The sequence below is a fragment of the Mytilus californianus genome, unplaced genomic scaffold (assembly GCF_021869535.1).
Source record: "Mytilus californianus isolate M0D057914Y unplaced genomic scaffold, xbMytCali1.0.p SCAF_2, whole genome shotgun sequence".
NCBI classification, from domain to species: domain Eukaryota; kingdom Metazoa; phylum Mollusca; class Bivalvia; order Mytilida; family Mytilidae; genus Mytilus; species Mytilus californianus.
The window spans coordinates 125,450,376-125,468,864 of NW_026262668.1; the positions used below are offsets into that span (position 1 = coordinate 125,450,376).

At 31.9% G+C, this 18,489-nt stretch overlaps 1 protein-coding gene across 3 annotated transcripts in view; it reads right to left on the minus strand.

Moving 5' to 3' along the window:
• Nucleotides 1-18,489, minus strand: part of LOC127730919 (caspase-3-like) — a 58,512-nt gene that overhangs the window by 15,087 nt on the left and 24,936 nt on the right. For all 3 annotated transcript variants that reach the window (XM_052239540.1, XM_052239538.1, XM_052239541.1), the window contains exons 3-5: nt 16,749-16,929; nt 13,461-13,567; nt 9,972-10,145 (exon numbers count right to left, since the gene is read on the minus strand). In XM_052239540.1, the coding sequence (XP_052095500.1) occupies nt 9,972-10,145; nt 13,461-13,567; nt 16,749-16,929 (462 nt within the window). The remainder of the gene's footprint in view (nt 1-9,971; nt 10,146-13,460; nt 13,568-16,748; nt 16,930-18,489) is intronic.

The window sequence follows — 18,489 nt, forward strand, 5'->3', positions numbered from 1 at the left end:
CAAACAAACAACTTGTAACGTCTCATTTCATTGGCCGAAAGATTCAAATACAACAACAATCGTAGTGTGCACGTGAATTGACACAGGTGACTGACTATGGAATGTACTATGTTACTACGAACGTAAAAACAAGGATTTGACAATGTATAGTTTACAAATCTTTGGTCAGAAGAATTAAATAAATGTTTTGTGAATTTCAAATAGTTGTGTCGAAATATTATACTGCAGCAACATAATTATCTTGTACCGCATTATGAAAAATATAAGGATAAAATAAAATGCATGTGCCGCTTATATACGGATGATTAAGGAACCACTTTTAATTTCTTTCAATGTCGTAGTTACTTATAATAAGGATCTCATAACACTGATCCATTACAATAATTACAATAATTTATGATGGGTTGCACATTCCTCTTTTAGTGTTTTCATGCTATAAAACGAACATACAGAACGTTACACAGTAGCTAAGCGTTTGGTCATTCAGAAATTACGTATCATAAACGGAGCAAATATTGTCCCCGAAATATAGTAACAAAACAACAATAATCGTATCAATTGTACACGTGAATGAAGACATAGTATGCAATGTACTATCATGGTCACCACGAAATTCAAATGAATTCAGTGAAGGCATGTTGGTGTAAAAAGGATTGAAATGTTACATCGGCGAAGATTTTTTCTTTTGTATGTGTGGAACTAAAAAAATAAATAAATACTTGTGAGAAATATCGTAGTTTATAAGGAACAAAATAAATGTACTGTTTTCGATTTTAATTGGCTGAAAACTTATCTTTTAATTTCATACCGTAAGAATAGTGATTTGCATAACATTGTTGAACTATCCGCCAAAGTGACGTGTAGTATGCATGCGTATTTAAAATGAAATACAAAATCATACATGTAAGATAAACCGTCTGATAAACGAAATATTAAGAAATTATTAATAAGGATGACTGAATGCATGTACAAGAAGGGACCCACCTTTTTATCAATACATTTAATGAATAAACACGCTGAAATGAGTGACTTGTGAAAAATAATGTTTATTCAATTATTGAACCAATGCATGTATTTATCATAAACTTAGTCTTCTGTGCATAATGTTATCATTTTTTACGCAAATATATCGTATAATCGTCAATTTTTTTTTCTATATGTCTGTTATAATGTAAAAATATGGCGGCTAATTATTTGTCGTGTTTTGAAGCCGAGGTTTTCCGATTGTCACCTTATAGTAAACAATCAACAAAGAAGCATGGATATTGAGCACGTGTAAAACATGTACAATCAGATAATAGTTTATTTCAATGAGAGATCCATGCATATTGCACCAGATTTTTACAAGACAAGTCACGCTAAGGTCACTTTGCATACGGAAAATATGTCGGCGAATTGCTTCCTGGAAGCAAGCAATTAAAAAAAGTAAACTTTATCTGAATGTGGACAAATCATAGAATTTTCTTCAGAAAAAAGTATATGTACATAGGTTTTATAGTGAAAACTATCCATTTAGTTATAAAAAACATATGCATCAATTTTTTTTTAAATTTGAGGTTTCATATGACTTTAAAAACTGATTGTCTTCTATGTAACTATATAAATATTTACAATATATAATTTTCGTTAGTTTTTCAACCGAGAATAGAAAAACAGTTAATTATAAAATTCATTAAGTATATCGCTGGAGTTTATAAAGTACATTTCCTTCCACTGTACCATGGTTTGCCATCTCCATTTTTCTCTAAACAAAGTATGGTTGGTTACATGTTCTGAATTTACTTAAAACTTCGGGATTTTTTCTCAAAATTAAGTAAAATGAATCAGAAAAAAATCACACTATTCTTAGTCAAATACCTTAAAGTTGTGAAAGATATGAAAAGGCAGGATGAGCAACTTGGCAAAAAAGGCCGGATGACGATTTATGTAAAAAAAATCCCGGCGGACAAACTAATAAAAAAAAGGCAGGACCAAATAGACTTATTCAAAGCATCGTCGATGTTGTGATCCAGCCATATTCATAGCTAGTCTGATATTCTTTCTGACCATACTTTTTTCAATATTTTTCTCTTTTCATTTCCAATCTTACTGTAAAATTTCTATGTTATTGTCCAAAGGTAGGGAATTTCGCAATATTGATGCAAATATTGGTACAAATATTGTATATTTCAATTTTAGACTCTGTCAGATTTTTTTATAAATATTTGCAATTTAATAGTATTGACAAGAATGGAAAGGGAAATTGTCAAACAAGTAATATATCTTTTTATATGCCATTAATAATAACTGGCTTAACAAATTCCAGAAAGAGGCATTAAAAATCCAATTTCTCAACAACAAAAATTAAAAAAAAATAATAACTATTTTTTATCTAAATTGGTGTCCATTCTTCAATCAGAAAAAAATACATTTCCTGTATTCAAATTAAATGAACAAATACTTAATGCTGAGTTATTTCCAATTACTGTTAAATAGCAATATAATGGGATATAAATGTAGAACAAACAAATAAATTTTATGGCAGAAAAAGCTCAGGTAAGAGTTATGCAATTTTGTTTATTGTTTCAACCAAATTTCTGATAATTGTAACTAATTAATAAGAACTTGATTATTGACTTATGTGACAGATGATAATGACACTGTTTTACAAGTGAAATAAAATTTGCTTGCATTTTGTATACATATTTTTTTCATTTTTTTATCTTTTCATTTAAAAAAAACACATTTGATTAATCATTCAGCTAGCTAGCAAATAAACAGAATATTTTAATGTTGTTTAGATCAAAATAATACATTTGTAGGTATTCTATTGAGGTCAAGAATGTGTGCATTCAGTTAGGTGTGTAATAAATTGTGTCTATTTAATTATATAACAGGTCATGAGATATTAACTTTGGTGAATTAAGACTGGGGTTGTTTCCAATTAATACTTACACCTTTGAGTGTAATTATTTGAAAATCTTGACAGTTGATAGTCATACTGACTCTTACTTGCCTATGGAAAGAATTGGAGTAATACCATTTCAAAAAAGTGTGGGAATCAACTTAGATATATCAATACACATGTTGACCCAAATTTCATAGAACAAAAACTTACACAAGCATAATATAATAATATAATACTTTCCAAATTGTTATCAACTGATTCAATTGATGTACAAATACTTTTCAAATTAATTCATAAATAGTTAATCATTATAAATTTTGATTTACAAAGGAACTATATGCAAGTGTATATCTTAAATAAAAGGGTTAATCGACCAATCTTTTCTTAATTTAAGGGCAAATAACATGTCAAAAGTTGGCAGTTGATTATTAAAATGGTGTAGAAAGTTTCTGCAATTCATAAAAACACATAATTAGTTTCATGATATGTCTTTAATTTAGTATTCTAAACCATCTCCAAAACCAGAGTGATCGCATAGATCCAGCATGGCTGAATCAAAAATAAAAAGGCAGGACAGAGATTACAACTAAAAAAAAAGAACAAAATATTTCATCCAAGCCCCCCCCCCCTCCCACTCCCATCAAAATAAAATGGTAGATTTCTTAATCCAGAACCAACTGAGAGGAGACAGTTGAATTAAACATTTCGATGTGAAACCTGTTAAGTTTTTAAAGTTTAAAATTTTACTATTGCACAAAATTATAAATTCAATGAATTTTACATGCACATGTATATAAAAGCTAGAATTGCTATGGGATAATCAAGAACACAATCATGTACGTGAATACGACGATGGAAGGTTACAACAACCTTGACCGGTTACGTGAATACTGATCAGTCCATTCAACTTATAGTATGCGTGTTCTATTTTCACAGGTGTGAGGTCGAAGGTTTGAATTGACCAATGAAAACGATCGTTCCTTTACGAGTCAATCTAATAAAGTTTGTTTGACTGATTACGTCGCACTACCTTTCGCTAAGCTTGGCCGCATTTAAGTGTAGAAACTTGGACACTTTATGATGTCACCAGAGTAATTATTTTTGGGTACCAAATTACATCTACTGACTTGACTTCCAATGTATTTAATTCTCTTGCTTTAATTTTGTTATTATTCTTATACACTTTTATATGTAGCACATGTACCTACCAACCCTTAGAAACCCAATGCAGTGTGCTAGCTAGCTCTGTAACACAATTGCATGGTTTACAATTACACTTTGTGCTTATGCGTCACTAACCAGAAAATTCAAGCACTGTGAAAACTGGGAGATCTAGCTAGTGCTACTTATCTTTTATAATGTACTTTTCTATAAGGGCTGTTCCAGAAGTGAATGTATGGGGGTGTTGGGTGGCACTTTCTCAGCTCTCACTTTTGATTCATTTGGAAAGATGCAAGACATTTTAAATTTCTAAATTTTATTGGACACAAAACAAAAAGCGTGATCCAACAAACATGTTAATGTTTTGGAAGATCCAATATGTGAGTGATGTCCATTTTATCCACAGTAAGTGGTATCTTGTAACTTCCACCCTGTCCCTTGCTTTTTGTAGAATTGAAACCACAGCTATGGATCTTTAACTTTTGTGACCTGCAATGAGAATTCAACAATAATGATAATGGCTGGTGGCATAGCTTATTATCTATGATATACAAAAAAACTGAACTATGATCTGAAGATGATACAAAATTCAAAGATTCAAATTCAATAACACTAGAGGACTTATTGACTACAAAACTTCATAATAAACATCAACCATTTAATAAATTTGCATGTGCTTTGCCTATGTACAAGGTACATGTATCATAGATGACAATAGTAGTAAGAAGCAAATAATTAGAAATGAAAACTTTAATACATGTATACCGGTAACTATTTTTTCATATTTCAAAAGGACTGTAGTATTAAGGTGGTTTACTCTACAGCTTGACAGATGTAGGTTCAAATCTTAGTATGGACAAGAAAGAAAAACTTTAAATACCTTATTCATTGTTGTTACAACAGTTTGTCTTAATAATATGCTAGATACAATAAATTTCATATTGAGGTAGAAGATATGTGTTCATAGTATAGGCCCCCACCTAATTATATAACAGAAAGTGACCCAACTGCAACAACCAAACATGCTGTAGCTGCATACCAAATTGCAAATGGTATAGACGATCATAAAAAGAATATCAAAATTAGAGACACAAACATAATTTAGAATTGTTTACCTTTATCCCTGTTTGAGGTGTCGAATATAGTGTATTTAAAGATTGCAGACAAGATTCCATATACAAAACACTTTATTTTGCGGGTGTATAGAAATTCAATGAAAGCCTATAATTGTTAACACCCATTCATTACAACTGCTGGAAAATTACAGGAACCATGGGTTACAGAAACATAACAGAAAACCTCATTTACCAAATGAAGAGCATGATTTATTTAACTAAATTTCTTTCCCAAATTTGTGACCACAAATATATAAATCTGATTAAAAATAAGAAAGCAGGAAATAGGAAAGTTGTTATTTGGCTCGTTTCTCTAAAAGTCACAAGTCCTAAGTTTGATCGTAACTTCTTATCATTCGATACAAATTATGACCAATCTCAAGTCAAAAGTTCCTTTCAGCAACTGTAAAAGGCTTATTTTACATGTCAACATTAAAGTGACATGTTATTTCATGCAATGTTTTATGACAAATTTGATATAGGTGAACATATTTTCAAAGCAAAATTTTACTTTTAAGTTGAAAAGAAAAGTGTTTTGACATATTGCCCATGCAGGCGGTGAACCAGCACTACTTACCAGAAGGGAAATAACACTTTTTGAAATCAATACGCACCAAAGAAGGAAAAGCTATGAACTTGTGATGCATACAACTGAACTGGAAACAACATTGGCGGTTTCCATGTATTGATTTACTACTGGCATACTTATGCATTTAGATTTGCATCTCTGGTTAAAATCAGTCTTAAATGTAACAGTATTACTAAAAAACTCCTAAATATGTGTTTGTTTTGAAAAATTGAGTGCAATTTATTCAGAAATTTACACGTTTTCTGTATTGATACAGGAAACCGTAATCGTTGTATCTTGATGTTTTAGCCAAAAAATGTATTTATTGGTTTTGAAATTCCAGTTTTATACAATTAATTCCAATGTCAAATTCCTATTAATCCAGTAAAGTAAAAAACTTTTGACTTGGAATTAAAATCTTAAAATAGGCATCATGCAATATTTGTGACCTGTACACCATGTAGATGGTATAAGTTTACTTCTCCTTTGACAATATTATTGCATTTCTGAAAAGTGTTTGCAGAACATGATTAAAACTAAAAAAAAAATTGTGACAAAGATACCAACCTTGTACATTCCAAGTGTAACGGTACATCAACATACCTAAATTATCAAGTACAATTTACTGCTGAGGCATTATCAATTCAACAAGCATCGGCAGAATGATAAGAGACATAATGTCTATTGAATTTTCCATGGACCCTTTTCTTTGTTATCCAGAAATCCAAAGTGTGTTAACGTCCCTCAAATCTGAAATCGATTTCGTCAAGTCATTGGGAATTTATTTTCATTCGAGATCGTATGTAACATTATGCACGTAGGAAAGATAATAGACACCCAGCACAATCTCTTTGAAAATTGTATTTTCCTTTTTTAAATAATATGAAAAGGGTCTACAGAATATGCTTGCTACTATCCCGTTGGAAACAAAAACAATGTTTAGACCTAATATTTCATATGTATCCGGCCGTAAACGCTTAATCACGTTAGCCACATGTTTCATATATGACTGGAAATGATTTGGACTTAACGACAAAAACAATTTTAATAAAAACTAGAGATTCTCAAGAGCCTGTGTCGCTCACCTGATTCTACTTTGGTTTTGGAAATCATGTAAAAATATATTAAAATCATAACAGATACCCTAATAATGATTGAGGCCAAATTTGGTTTAATATATATTGGCCCCGTAATTTAATCAAAAGCAGAAGACTTTTGTAAAGTTTACAGAAATTGCCAATAAATTCATTGAAATTGTAGAAAATGACTTTATAGGGACAATGATAAATCAGCTGCAAAGTAACAACACTTGGTCAGCACCTCAAAAGAAACATTCATACCATGTTTGGTTTCATTCCATTCAGTGGTTCTTCAAAAGAAGACTTTTGTATGTATTTCACATAGGGTCCTTTGTTAAACTAAGTTCCCCACTGGCAGCCATCTTGGATGATTAATTGGCTACAAAGTAACAACACTTGGTCAGCACCTCATTAGGAACATTCATGCCATGTTTGGTTTCATTCCATTGAGTATTTCTCTAAAAGAAAACATTTATATGTATTTCCCATAGGGTCCTATGTTAAACTAAGTCCCCGCTGACGGCCATTTTGGATGATTGATCGCCTACAAATTTACAACACTTTGTCAGCACCTCATAAGGAACATTCATGCCATGTTTTATTTCATTCCATTGAGTGGTTCTCTAAAAGAAGACATTTGTATGTATTTCCCATAAGGTCCTATGTTAAACTAAGTCCCTCTCTGGCGGCCATCTTGAATGATGGATCGGCTTCAAAGTAACAACACTTGGTCAGCACCTCATAAAGAACATTCATGCCATGTTTGGTTTCATACCATTCAGTGGTTCTCTAAAAGAAGACATTTGTATGTATTGTCCGTAGGGTCCTATGTTAAACGAAGTCCCCCCGCTACCAGCCATCTTGGATGATGGATAGGCTTCAAAGTAACAACTCTTGGTCAGCATCTCATAAGGAACATTCATGCCATGTTTGGTTTCATTCCATTCAGTGGTTCTCTAAAAGAAAACATTTGTATGAATTGTCCATAGGGTCCTATGTTAAATGAAGTCCCCCGCTGGCAGTCATCTTGGATAATGGATTGGCTACAAAGTAACAACATTTGGTCAGCACCTCATAAGGAACATTCATGCCATGTTTGGTTTCATTTCATTCAGTGGTTCTCTAGAAGTTCAAAATGTAAAAAGTTAATGACAACAACGGATGACAACAGACGAAGACGAAGGATGACAGACGACGGACGCCAAGTGATGAGAAAAGCTCACTTGGCCCTTCGAGCCAGGTGAACTAAAAAGTAAATAACTAGACTTCTGTTTCGTGTGAAATGTAAGGCTTAACGATAATGTCTTTTTCTAACTTAATTATTACGAAGAACAAAACTAGAATGTAAATAATCACTGATTTACCTGTTTGAACATCTCGTGAGAGTTCATATTTGCATATTGTTGTGAAGAATACAATTACAACAAAGCAGATTATACCAGCTAAAAATGGCGTTATGAAATTGAAAACCAAAGTAACGCTACTTTTCTTACACCTGCTACAGAAATACTTACAGTTCTCGGCAATTTCTTCTGACTAATAGTTGATGTTCTTCATTATTTGAAAGCAAAAGTTATGATTTTGCAGGCGACAATCATCTTTAAATCGGGCAGCGTTACGCACTTCGGAAGCAAAAAAAAACGATAAAAAACGACACACAAAAGCGGCTGCATAATCTTTATAATTTGTTTATTTCAAATTCTCTCTAGAGGAAAGTAGAAGATATCGATATTTAGATAAAAATAATGCCATTTTAAGGTGGAGTAACAACTTCGCTCACCTAAATACACAAATTTATCACTTTTCTATTGTTATTGCAAACGGTTCAAATACCAAATAATTGCCCATATGTGTTAATGGAAATTTACTATGTGGAGCAGGATCTGCTTACACTTCCGGAGCACCTGAGATCACCCCCAGTTTTTGGTGGGGTTTGTGTTGCTTAGTCTTTAGTTTTTTATGTTGTGTTTTGTGTACTATTGTTTGTCTGTTTGTCCTTTTCTTTTTTAGCCATGGCGTTGTCAGTTTATTTTCGATTTATGAGTTTGAATGTTCCTCTGGTATCTTTCGCTCCTCTTATAAAGTATAATTTACAAGAGTGCACACACTGAAAGGTCTTGCCAGATTTACTGACTATGATAAATTTTTAAGTTGAAAGTCTTAAATATGAAAGTTTAACTACAAGTATCACATAACCTCAAAATAATCAATGATTCATGACAATGAGGTCAAGGTCATATAAACCTATCCAGACAAAAATTTACATCTTCAAATCATTCAATACACCAAATATAGTTAACGTATTGCTTATAGTATCCAAAAAATAGACCAAACCATGAAATTTAACATTTACCTATAAACCATGATAATGAGGTCATGGTCAGATGATACATGCCAGACAGACATATACACCTAACAATTATTCAATGCACCAAATATAGTTGACCTATTGCTTATAGTATCTGAGAAACAGAATTAACCAAGAAAAGTTATCATTGACCATTGAACCATGAAAATGATGTCAAGGTCAAATGATACTTGCCAGACAAACATGTATACCTTACAATCATTCCATGTGCCAAATATAGTTGACCTATTTTTAATAGTATCTGAGATGAGGATCAAACTATAGAAACTTGACATTGACCAATGAACTATGAGTCAGATGAAACCTACCAGATTGACATGTACACCTTACAATTATTCATACACCACATATAGTTAACCCACTGGTTATAGTACCTGAGATATTGACATACTCATGTACCTTTAACCTTAATCAGTGATCCATGAAATTATGTGGAGGTCAGGTTAACCCTGTCTGGAAGACCTTACAAGAAACCCTTGTACCAAATATATTTATCATATTACACAAAATAAGTGAGAAATTCACATGACATAAAAAAAAAAAATTTCAAGCAGTCGCTGAACCGTGAAAATGAGGTCAGGGACAACAGACATATGATTTTATAACATAAGGCATCTGCATACAAGGTATGAAACATCCATTTTAGTTTATGCTACCATGGCTGGATTGTATTCCCTATGTTTTGCATCCTAGGAATTTCTTCAAAGGAGAGACAAAAATGACATACATAAATAGACAATCAATTTTTTTGGTATAATACATTAAGACATAATTCAAAAAAATACTGTAATACCTGTCCTGTCAAATTGTCTTTCTGAACAACATCAAAGTGCAATTCTGTAAACAGACTCTTAATATTTTCAGCATCCACTTCAGATCCATGCCTGTGACTTAACTTGTTAACTTGAAATTTCACATTATTTATTATAAAAACTTTGCCTCTGGTTTTATTTCTTATCTCATACACCTGAAATATTATGAAGTACTTTCATCATTTTCCAAATAAACTAATCCTCTCAGGACAAAAGCATTTAGACAGCTAATTTAATACTAGAAAATATATTTTATATAAAACAATAATTTTCACAATATTAATACAAAATTTTTTTCAAAAGAATATCTTTATATACCCCGGTATAAATAAGGATTGCCAATTAAAATACTTAAGTACTAAAGTATTACTCAGAGTAATCAAAATAAAATGCTTGAGAAACAGAGGGACATTCTTATACTGTTATAAATATGTTAGTCCTTGATGAGGAGCATATAAAACAGCCTTCATGTCCTACTTTTTTTAGCTCTCATCTGTCATATTTTGTGATCTTCTTGTAAGCATTTACCATATGACACTTGAAATTAAAATTCTTCTTGCCTAAGAAGGCTGATAAGGTTATTACACTGATATTAAGGAAAATGTCCTGAGCAGGAGATCATACTGAATGTCAGAACTTGGAAAACCAAAAATTACTCCAATAATTTTTAACAACAATACAATTAAGGACTCTTTGGGATCAATATAGCACAAAACATTTTAAACATCTTTTAAAAAAACATAAAAGCTTTCAGAAGTGAATACTGCAAAAAAAAACCCACAATGACATATAGTTAAAGAGAGATGTTGAATAAATACAACTGGAGGCTCTAAAGAGCCATTGACGATCACCTAGGTCTATGTGCATCTTCAACAATGGACACTCTCCAACATTGTGGACTAAGAATAAAATTCAAGACAAAAATCTCTTTTTGTTGATCTTGAATTGCTGATCATATGTTCTGTTTACAGTTTCTCTCTATCTTCTTTAGTTTTTGCCCAAAACACAAACTAGAGGCTCTGAGCCTGTGTTGCTCACTTAGGTCTTTGTACATATTCATTGAACAAAGGACACTCTCATTTGGGACACTCTCATTGTAGACGAGAATAGAATTCATGACAAAAATCTCTTTTAAGTTGATCTTGTATTGCTGATCCTTTTGTCTGTTTAGTTTCTCTCTCTTCTTTAGTTTTTGATCGATACACAAAAGAGGGTAAAAAAAAATCCTTATTTAAGTGCAATCACTCCAATAAAGAGTGGCAATCTACTAACCATATCTGCAAAATTTTACTTGTTTGTAGATCTTGCCTTGCTGATCATTTTTGTTATTAAAAGTTTCTATTTATCTATTATAATTTTTATCATACAAGGCAAAACGCAAAAAAATGGTAAAAATTTACATTAAAAGGCAATAACTCCAATAAGGTAAGTCATTGGACAATTTCCTCCATATAGTCTTAATTGTAGATCTTGTCTTGCTGATCATTTTTGCCTACTAATTTAAGTTTTTATCTATCTACTATATTTTTTAAGATATAAGGCAAAAATACAAAAAAATTGGTAAAAACATCATCAAAGGGCAAAAGCTCTAATAAGGAGTTGACTGACGATTTCGACCATGAGACTTATTTGTAGATCTTGTCTTGCTAATAATTTTTTGCAATTTAAAGTTTCTCTGTATCCATTATAGTTTTCAAGATAAAAGGCAAAAATGAAACAAAAATGGTGAAATTTGTCATTTAAGGGCAATAACTCCTATAAGAAGTCCCCTAACAGTTTTAACGTGATTAGACAATTGGTAGAGCTCAACATTCTGAACATTTTTGCCGCTTTCAGATTTTCTCAATTTATCAGGTTTTCAAAATATTAGACAAAATTTACATTTTACCCCATGTTCTATTTTTTGCCATGTCGACCATCTTGGTTGGCAGGCGGGATCATCGTACACATTATTTAAACTAGATACCCTAATGATGATTTTGGCCAAGTTTGGTTATATTTGGTCCAATAGTTTCAGAAGAAAAGATTTTTGTAAAAGTTAATAGACGACGACAGAAAACGGATACCAAGTGATGAGAAAAGCTCACTTGGCCCTTTTAGGCCAGGTAAGCTAAAAGAGGGTACAAAAATATTGTCATTTGATGACAATCACTCCTATTAAGAGTCAACTAACAATTTCCCAAAAATTTGGCTTTTTTGTAGATTTTGTCTTGTTTTTAATTTTTGCTATTTAAAGTTGCTATCTATCTGTAATAGTTAAAAATAAGAGACAGAACACTAAAAATGTGTAAAACTAGTCATTAAAGAGCAATAACTCCAATAAGGAGCGAGATGAAGATTTCAGCCCGTAGACTTATTAGTAGATCTTGTCTTGCTGATTATTTTTGCTATTATAGTTTTTCAGATATTAGGCAAAAACACAAAAAATTGGTCAAATTCGTCATGAAAGGGAAAAAAACTCCAAAAAGGGGTTGTCAGACAATTTCAACCATCTGAATTATTTGTAGATCTTGTATTGCTGATCATTTTTGCTAATTTAGGCAAAAACACAAAAAAATCCATCAAAATCGTCATTAAAGGGGAATTACTCTCATTAGGAGTCCTCGGACGATTTCGACAATTCAGACGACTTATTTGTAGATCTTGTCTTACTAATATTTTTTGCTAATTTCAGTTTCTATCTATCTATAATATTATCTATTATATTTTTTCCGCTTTATGCAAAAAACACAAAAAAAGTATAAAAATCATTATTAAAGGGCAATAACTCCAATAAGTTGTCTGACAGTTTTGATGTCAATAGTCAATAGGTAGATGTGATCATTGTAAACATTTTTTCGTCTGTCGGATTTTCTCTATCTATAGGGGTTTCCAAGATAATAGAAAAATAGCATTTTCCCTTATGTTCTATTTTTAACCATGTCCGCCATGTTCGTTGGGAGGTGGGGTCATTGGATATATTTTTCAAACTAGATACCCCATTGATAATTGTGGCAAGAATTGGTTAAATTTTGCCCAGTAGTTTTAGAGGAGATGATCTTTGTAAAAGATTCAGATGACGGACAACGACTACGACGACGGCCCTCCGAACCAGTAGAGCTAAAAAGTGTGGGAATCAACTTTGACATCAATACACATCTTGTACCAAATTTTATTCAATAACTCACACAGGCATACTATACAGCCAGAAGTATAGGATTTCAGAAGACTTAAAAGTCTTCTTCCCCAAACAAAAAACAAAAAACAAATATGACAGACAACCAAAAACAACAAATGTATTATAGGCTCCTGACTTGGGACATGCACATACCAAATGTATGTTGTTTTGTATATTATTAAATATGTTGTTATTCTGTCTTCTTTTTAACAAACTGACATGTGTGCAAACATGAAACTGGCTGAAAATTGCCTTTCTGAAATTTCATTTATCTATTTATAATAAAAAATTATAAGCTGTACTATATAAATACCTGTTTATCAGTGTACTCATGAATGTATGATGGACTTTTTAAATCTGTAATTCTTCTAACTGAATCTTTCTGCATCTTATTTTGTTCTTCATTTATAGGGGGCCATTCTAAAATACAAATATAGTTCAAGAACTAATCATTTATACAACTTGATGGTGCTTGATTGACAACAATCTATTTTAGTTGTAAATGAATTCAACAGTAACTTTTCACTTAAACGCAAATCAGGAAATGACAGTTTACAATATAAATATAATCTCTGAAACCATGTATTTATGTTGTTTTCCTTGAGCTTACACCTACTGACACACAAATCAGAAGTGCTTATTTTTATCAAGGAACATTGTTCGAAAGAATACAAAATATATCATACTAGTTAAACAATATTAATTTTGGTGACTTTGTGAAATATTTCTGATAACATTACTGAGTAAACCTGCACACTATTGTATTGTTTCACTTTGAAACCGGATTGAAATTTCAAAAATATATGACAACTTATTGGCATGTTTTGAAAGGAGTAGGTTCACGAATGGTTAAAATTGGCCCTAATATTTTGATGATTTTGATGATCAGGACAAAATACTACAAATTTCACATAGAAATAGTTGCGATATTATTTATACTATTTATACAAAATAACTTTATTTTGGCACATCACATTAGAAATGACGAACTGCTGTCTCCTTAAGTATGCATTATTTGTGTTGTAGCATCAGTTTTGGTCAAATTTTCAATAATTCTTAACACTTTTCAGGATAATTTACTTTAGATGCCACCCATGATCCAGAAAGTTTTAGTGTCAAGAGATTCAATATCATCATTGGCAACTTTTGGTTACAGAACATTTTGGATCAAAGGTTGCGGCCAAGGATTTCTTCAAGCTTATAGGTCCGAAAAATGCACAAAATCATCGTACTTTGACAATATATCCAAAATGTGCTAATTTGGAAGTCAAGAATGTACTCTTAAGAAGAGATTTATTTCAACAAATAAGTAAGACTTTTGGAATAAATCCATTTAAGAACCAAATTATGCCAATTTTTAAATTTTATGATAAAGTTGAAATTCAAGGCCATATTTGGCCTAAAGTGAACCAAGTCCTTTTGTATACATTCATACCCAGCCTACAAAAGTAGAGGGGCATAATGTTTTCTAGTCTATGCATCCCTCTATCTAGATCTGTCACATATCAGGTTAAAGTTTTCGGTTAAGGAAGTTTACCATAAGTTTTGGTTATCAACAATACAATTAAGGACTCTTTGGGATCAAACTCTATCATTGTGCTAAACATTTTAGTCTATTGACACCACATCCCACTAATTCTTTAACTTTCAAAGAAAGTTTGCTTTGATTGTGATAAAATATTTTATGGAATGTGATTTATTGTAATAGGAGGCAATGAATGGTAAAGATTGTGTTCATTGTGCAGTGGGAACTAAACATTGAATTGTAAAAAAGCATTGAAATTAGTTAAACTGCAATGATGGACAAAGGAAGATAACTCCAATTTCAAACCTGACTTTAACAATGACATCAATTGTTTTTTGCTGGATTCATGCACCATGCACAAATAATATAATTTTCTTGACAAGTATGGTCAAACACATACACATCATTTTGAATTTGAATATCTGAGTATATATTTCATTGATAATTTCTTGATTGTATAGAATGTTGTGCCCAATGCACTCTGTCGATTCTCTCAAAAGTAGTGATAGTCTGGAAAACTGATCACTATTCAGCCAGCCACATATAGGTTTAGATTGTATTCCTGCAATCTTTACTCATAGATTTCATGAATGCAATCTTTACTCTAAGATTACATAAATTTACCCTAATAACGGAAGCACTTTTTTTATTGGTCCAAATCTTTATAGTTTTGTTCTAAAGATTTGTATTTTGTTGGTAGCAAAATTTCCCAAAATTAATGATATAAAAATAATATTTCTATGAAAGATAAAAGAACAGATTTCCGATGTCCCCCGCATTGCACATATTTTATCTAACCAAGGTACAAGGGCAATAACTAAATAAAACACTTTTTTTTTTGGAGTGCTAACGAGGCCATTTTTAATAAATTTAATATTTCCAAGGGGCATAACTCTTTTAAATAAATTGCTTCACCCAGCGCAGCTGGATACGACCACAGAGGTCCAAACCTGAACAGTTGGGGCAAAAAATGGACACAATATTCCTGCTTGATACAGGTCTAAATTTGGATTGAAATTAAATGTTTGACACATAATAGGTTTCTGACACAGAATAACTGTAGTCAAAGAACTTAGAATTGGTTATATGATTTGAATTTAAATTCAATTTTTTGCTGTTGTGTAATACACTATGCAATTTTTTTTCACAAAAAAAAAAAAACATTTGAAGAAATTTTCTTTTTAATTTCTGAAATCTGTAATGAGAAAAAAATATTGTCCCCCCCCCTACAATTTCTTTCGTTTTAACACCTCCCGTTTTTCAAAAAAAAAATATTTCCCTCAAGATATGGTCATTATCTCAATTCAAATTTCCAATGGAGTTTGCAACCATAATTACCAATATAAATACATCATAAAAGTATTAAAATAGAAAATGACATACATAATCATGTCTAAAAAAATTTCTTTATACATAATTTTAAAGCAGTGTAAGGGAGGAAACCCAAATTTAACATTGTACTTAAAAGTGATTGTCCATTAACAAGGAAACCCTTGTTTTTCCCCCTTTTTTGCCCCTAATTCCTAAACGGTTTGAGCCATTAACCTCGAAAGCCAATTCTAACCATCCCTTTGAGGTATGGAAACTTGTTGTACAATTTCAGAGAGATCCATACACCGTTCCACAAGTTATTGTCTGAAAACTAGAAAAATGCTTATTTGGCCCCTAATTCCTAAACTGTTAGGACCATAACCCCCAAAATCAATCCCAACCTTCCTTTTGTGGTTTCAAACCTTGTATTTAAATTTCATAGATTTCTATTAACTAATACTAAAGTTATTGTCCGGAAACCAAGTGTCTTCAGACGACGACGACCACGACGTGATACCAATATACGACCGCAAAAATTATTTGTGGTTGTATAAAAAAGTCGATCGGCCACCATTATAGAATTTTTCTGAGATATTGCTGATATTAACCTTTAGTATAATTTTTAAAAAAATCTGGCATGAATTGTACCTGTGAGAGCACTAACAAGACCGGACGGACGCCTGGTATTTCCATGTCCCCCGCAACATGTTACGCGGGGGACAAAAAATATTTACTGCACTTATTGTATAGAATATGCTATGTAACCTTTAGGACTGAATCTGTTTTCTTCACTTTCAATCACTCTGATGTAAGGTGCAAGCAGTTTTGCTAATTCATTGTTTTCAGTCTCAAGGAATGCATCATGAAGACCTTTTGCTGCCTTTTGGCCCCTGCGGCCAAGTGTATCAAGTATTAAACGATTTTTCTTTTCTTTTTCAGGTTCTTGCTATTTAAAATACAATACATAACATATTAAAATAATGCTTTGATCGACAGACAGACATATATATATGTACGACTTAATATGTTACAACTTTACGACAGATGATCTCCATCTAATAATGTGTGGCTATACAGAGCTTACACCACAATTTACATTTAAATTGTCTTAAATTTAGCCCAACAATGTTAGATCTACAAATTTTGCATTAGCAAATTTTTGTTCTTCTCTCAGCCGTATTCGAACCCCTGCTATAAAAATGTAGAAATGCTGAAAACTATTTGCACGCTGGTTTGCCCAAGTGGATTTGCCATTAATCATCCATTCCACACTAAGGAATGTAAGGCATTGATTCCCAAGATTAAAATCATTTGCCTAAATAGAAAAAAGGGCCAAGCTATGCCACTAATGAGTTTCATTCCAAAGCAGTAGGGGCATTAAGGCCTGGTTTTGGCCTAAGAAAATAAAATGTTTGACAACTATTTCAAATTGGCACCTAATGTTTAGAAACACATAGAGTGAAGAAATATAAATGAAAAACATAAGATAGTTTATTTGATGACGTCATAATTACGCCATAATATGTACCGTTTTCATCAAAATGATGAAAAATACAGAATTTGTGCAATTTTCCATTGTTATTTCCATTACGGAAACATCATGCGCAGCCAAGAAACAACAAAATGATTTAAGAGAAGCTTTATTATAACTATTGACATAATCTCACCAAATATAAAGTTGTTTCCTGGTTGGCACATACTTTGCCAATCTATATACTTAGAATTTGATGAAAAACAAGGAAATTCAAGAAATTTTACAAAATATACAAATTTCGTCATGGTATGTTGCCATGGTAGCTTGTTTAATGTGAAATTTTTGTTTATTTTCTGAAAACTTTGTACCTTAGTCTGGTTAAGACAAATTTAAGAATATGTATGATAACTTTTAAATTTGCAGTAATACTTGGGCCAAATAAGGGCCTTATTGCCCCTACTCCTTTGTTTTGAAGAGTATAAAAGGCACAACTTAACCACATGTACAATCTGTCAATTAAGTTTAAAGATCTGGGTGTTGAAAACTGTAGGTGTTTATTACACAAAATTGGTACTGTTTTTCATAAATCTTACTGATAAATAAGCCAGTTCTCAAGTCTTGAAATATAGGAAAGTATTCCTCACACAAATCCATAATAACAGGTACACAACTTCAATATGTAGGCAATCATTCTGTTTCAAAGATAATAGTAAAAAACTCAAAAATAGCTACCCACTTTTCCATGCCTGCAATCTGCATAACCACTTAATAAAACAGCACCATACTATAAGCTGGTTAACCACTTAAGGTGGTACCCAACAGGTGACACCAAAAATTTGCTGTCGTTTAATTTCTTTGATTTTTTTTATGGTGAAACATAATGATATAACCTGCAAAATATCAAAAATTCTTGGAATTCTAACCAAGGGTTTCCGCACATTTTCAGTTTAAAACCCCCCTTAAATCAAAGATATAACCATACAAGGCTTAAAGAGTGGTTAATGGCCATTTTACTTTTTTGGGAGTAAAAAA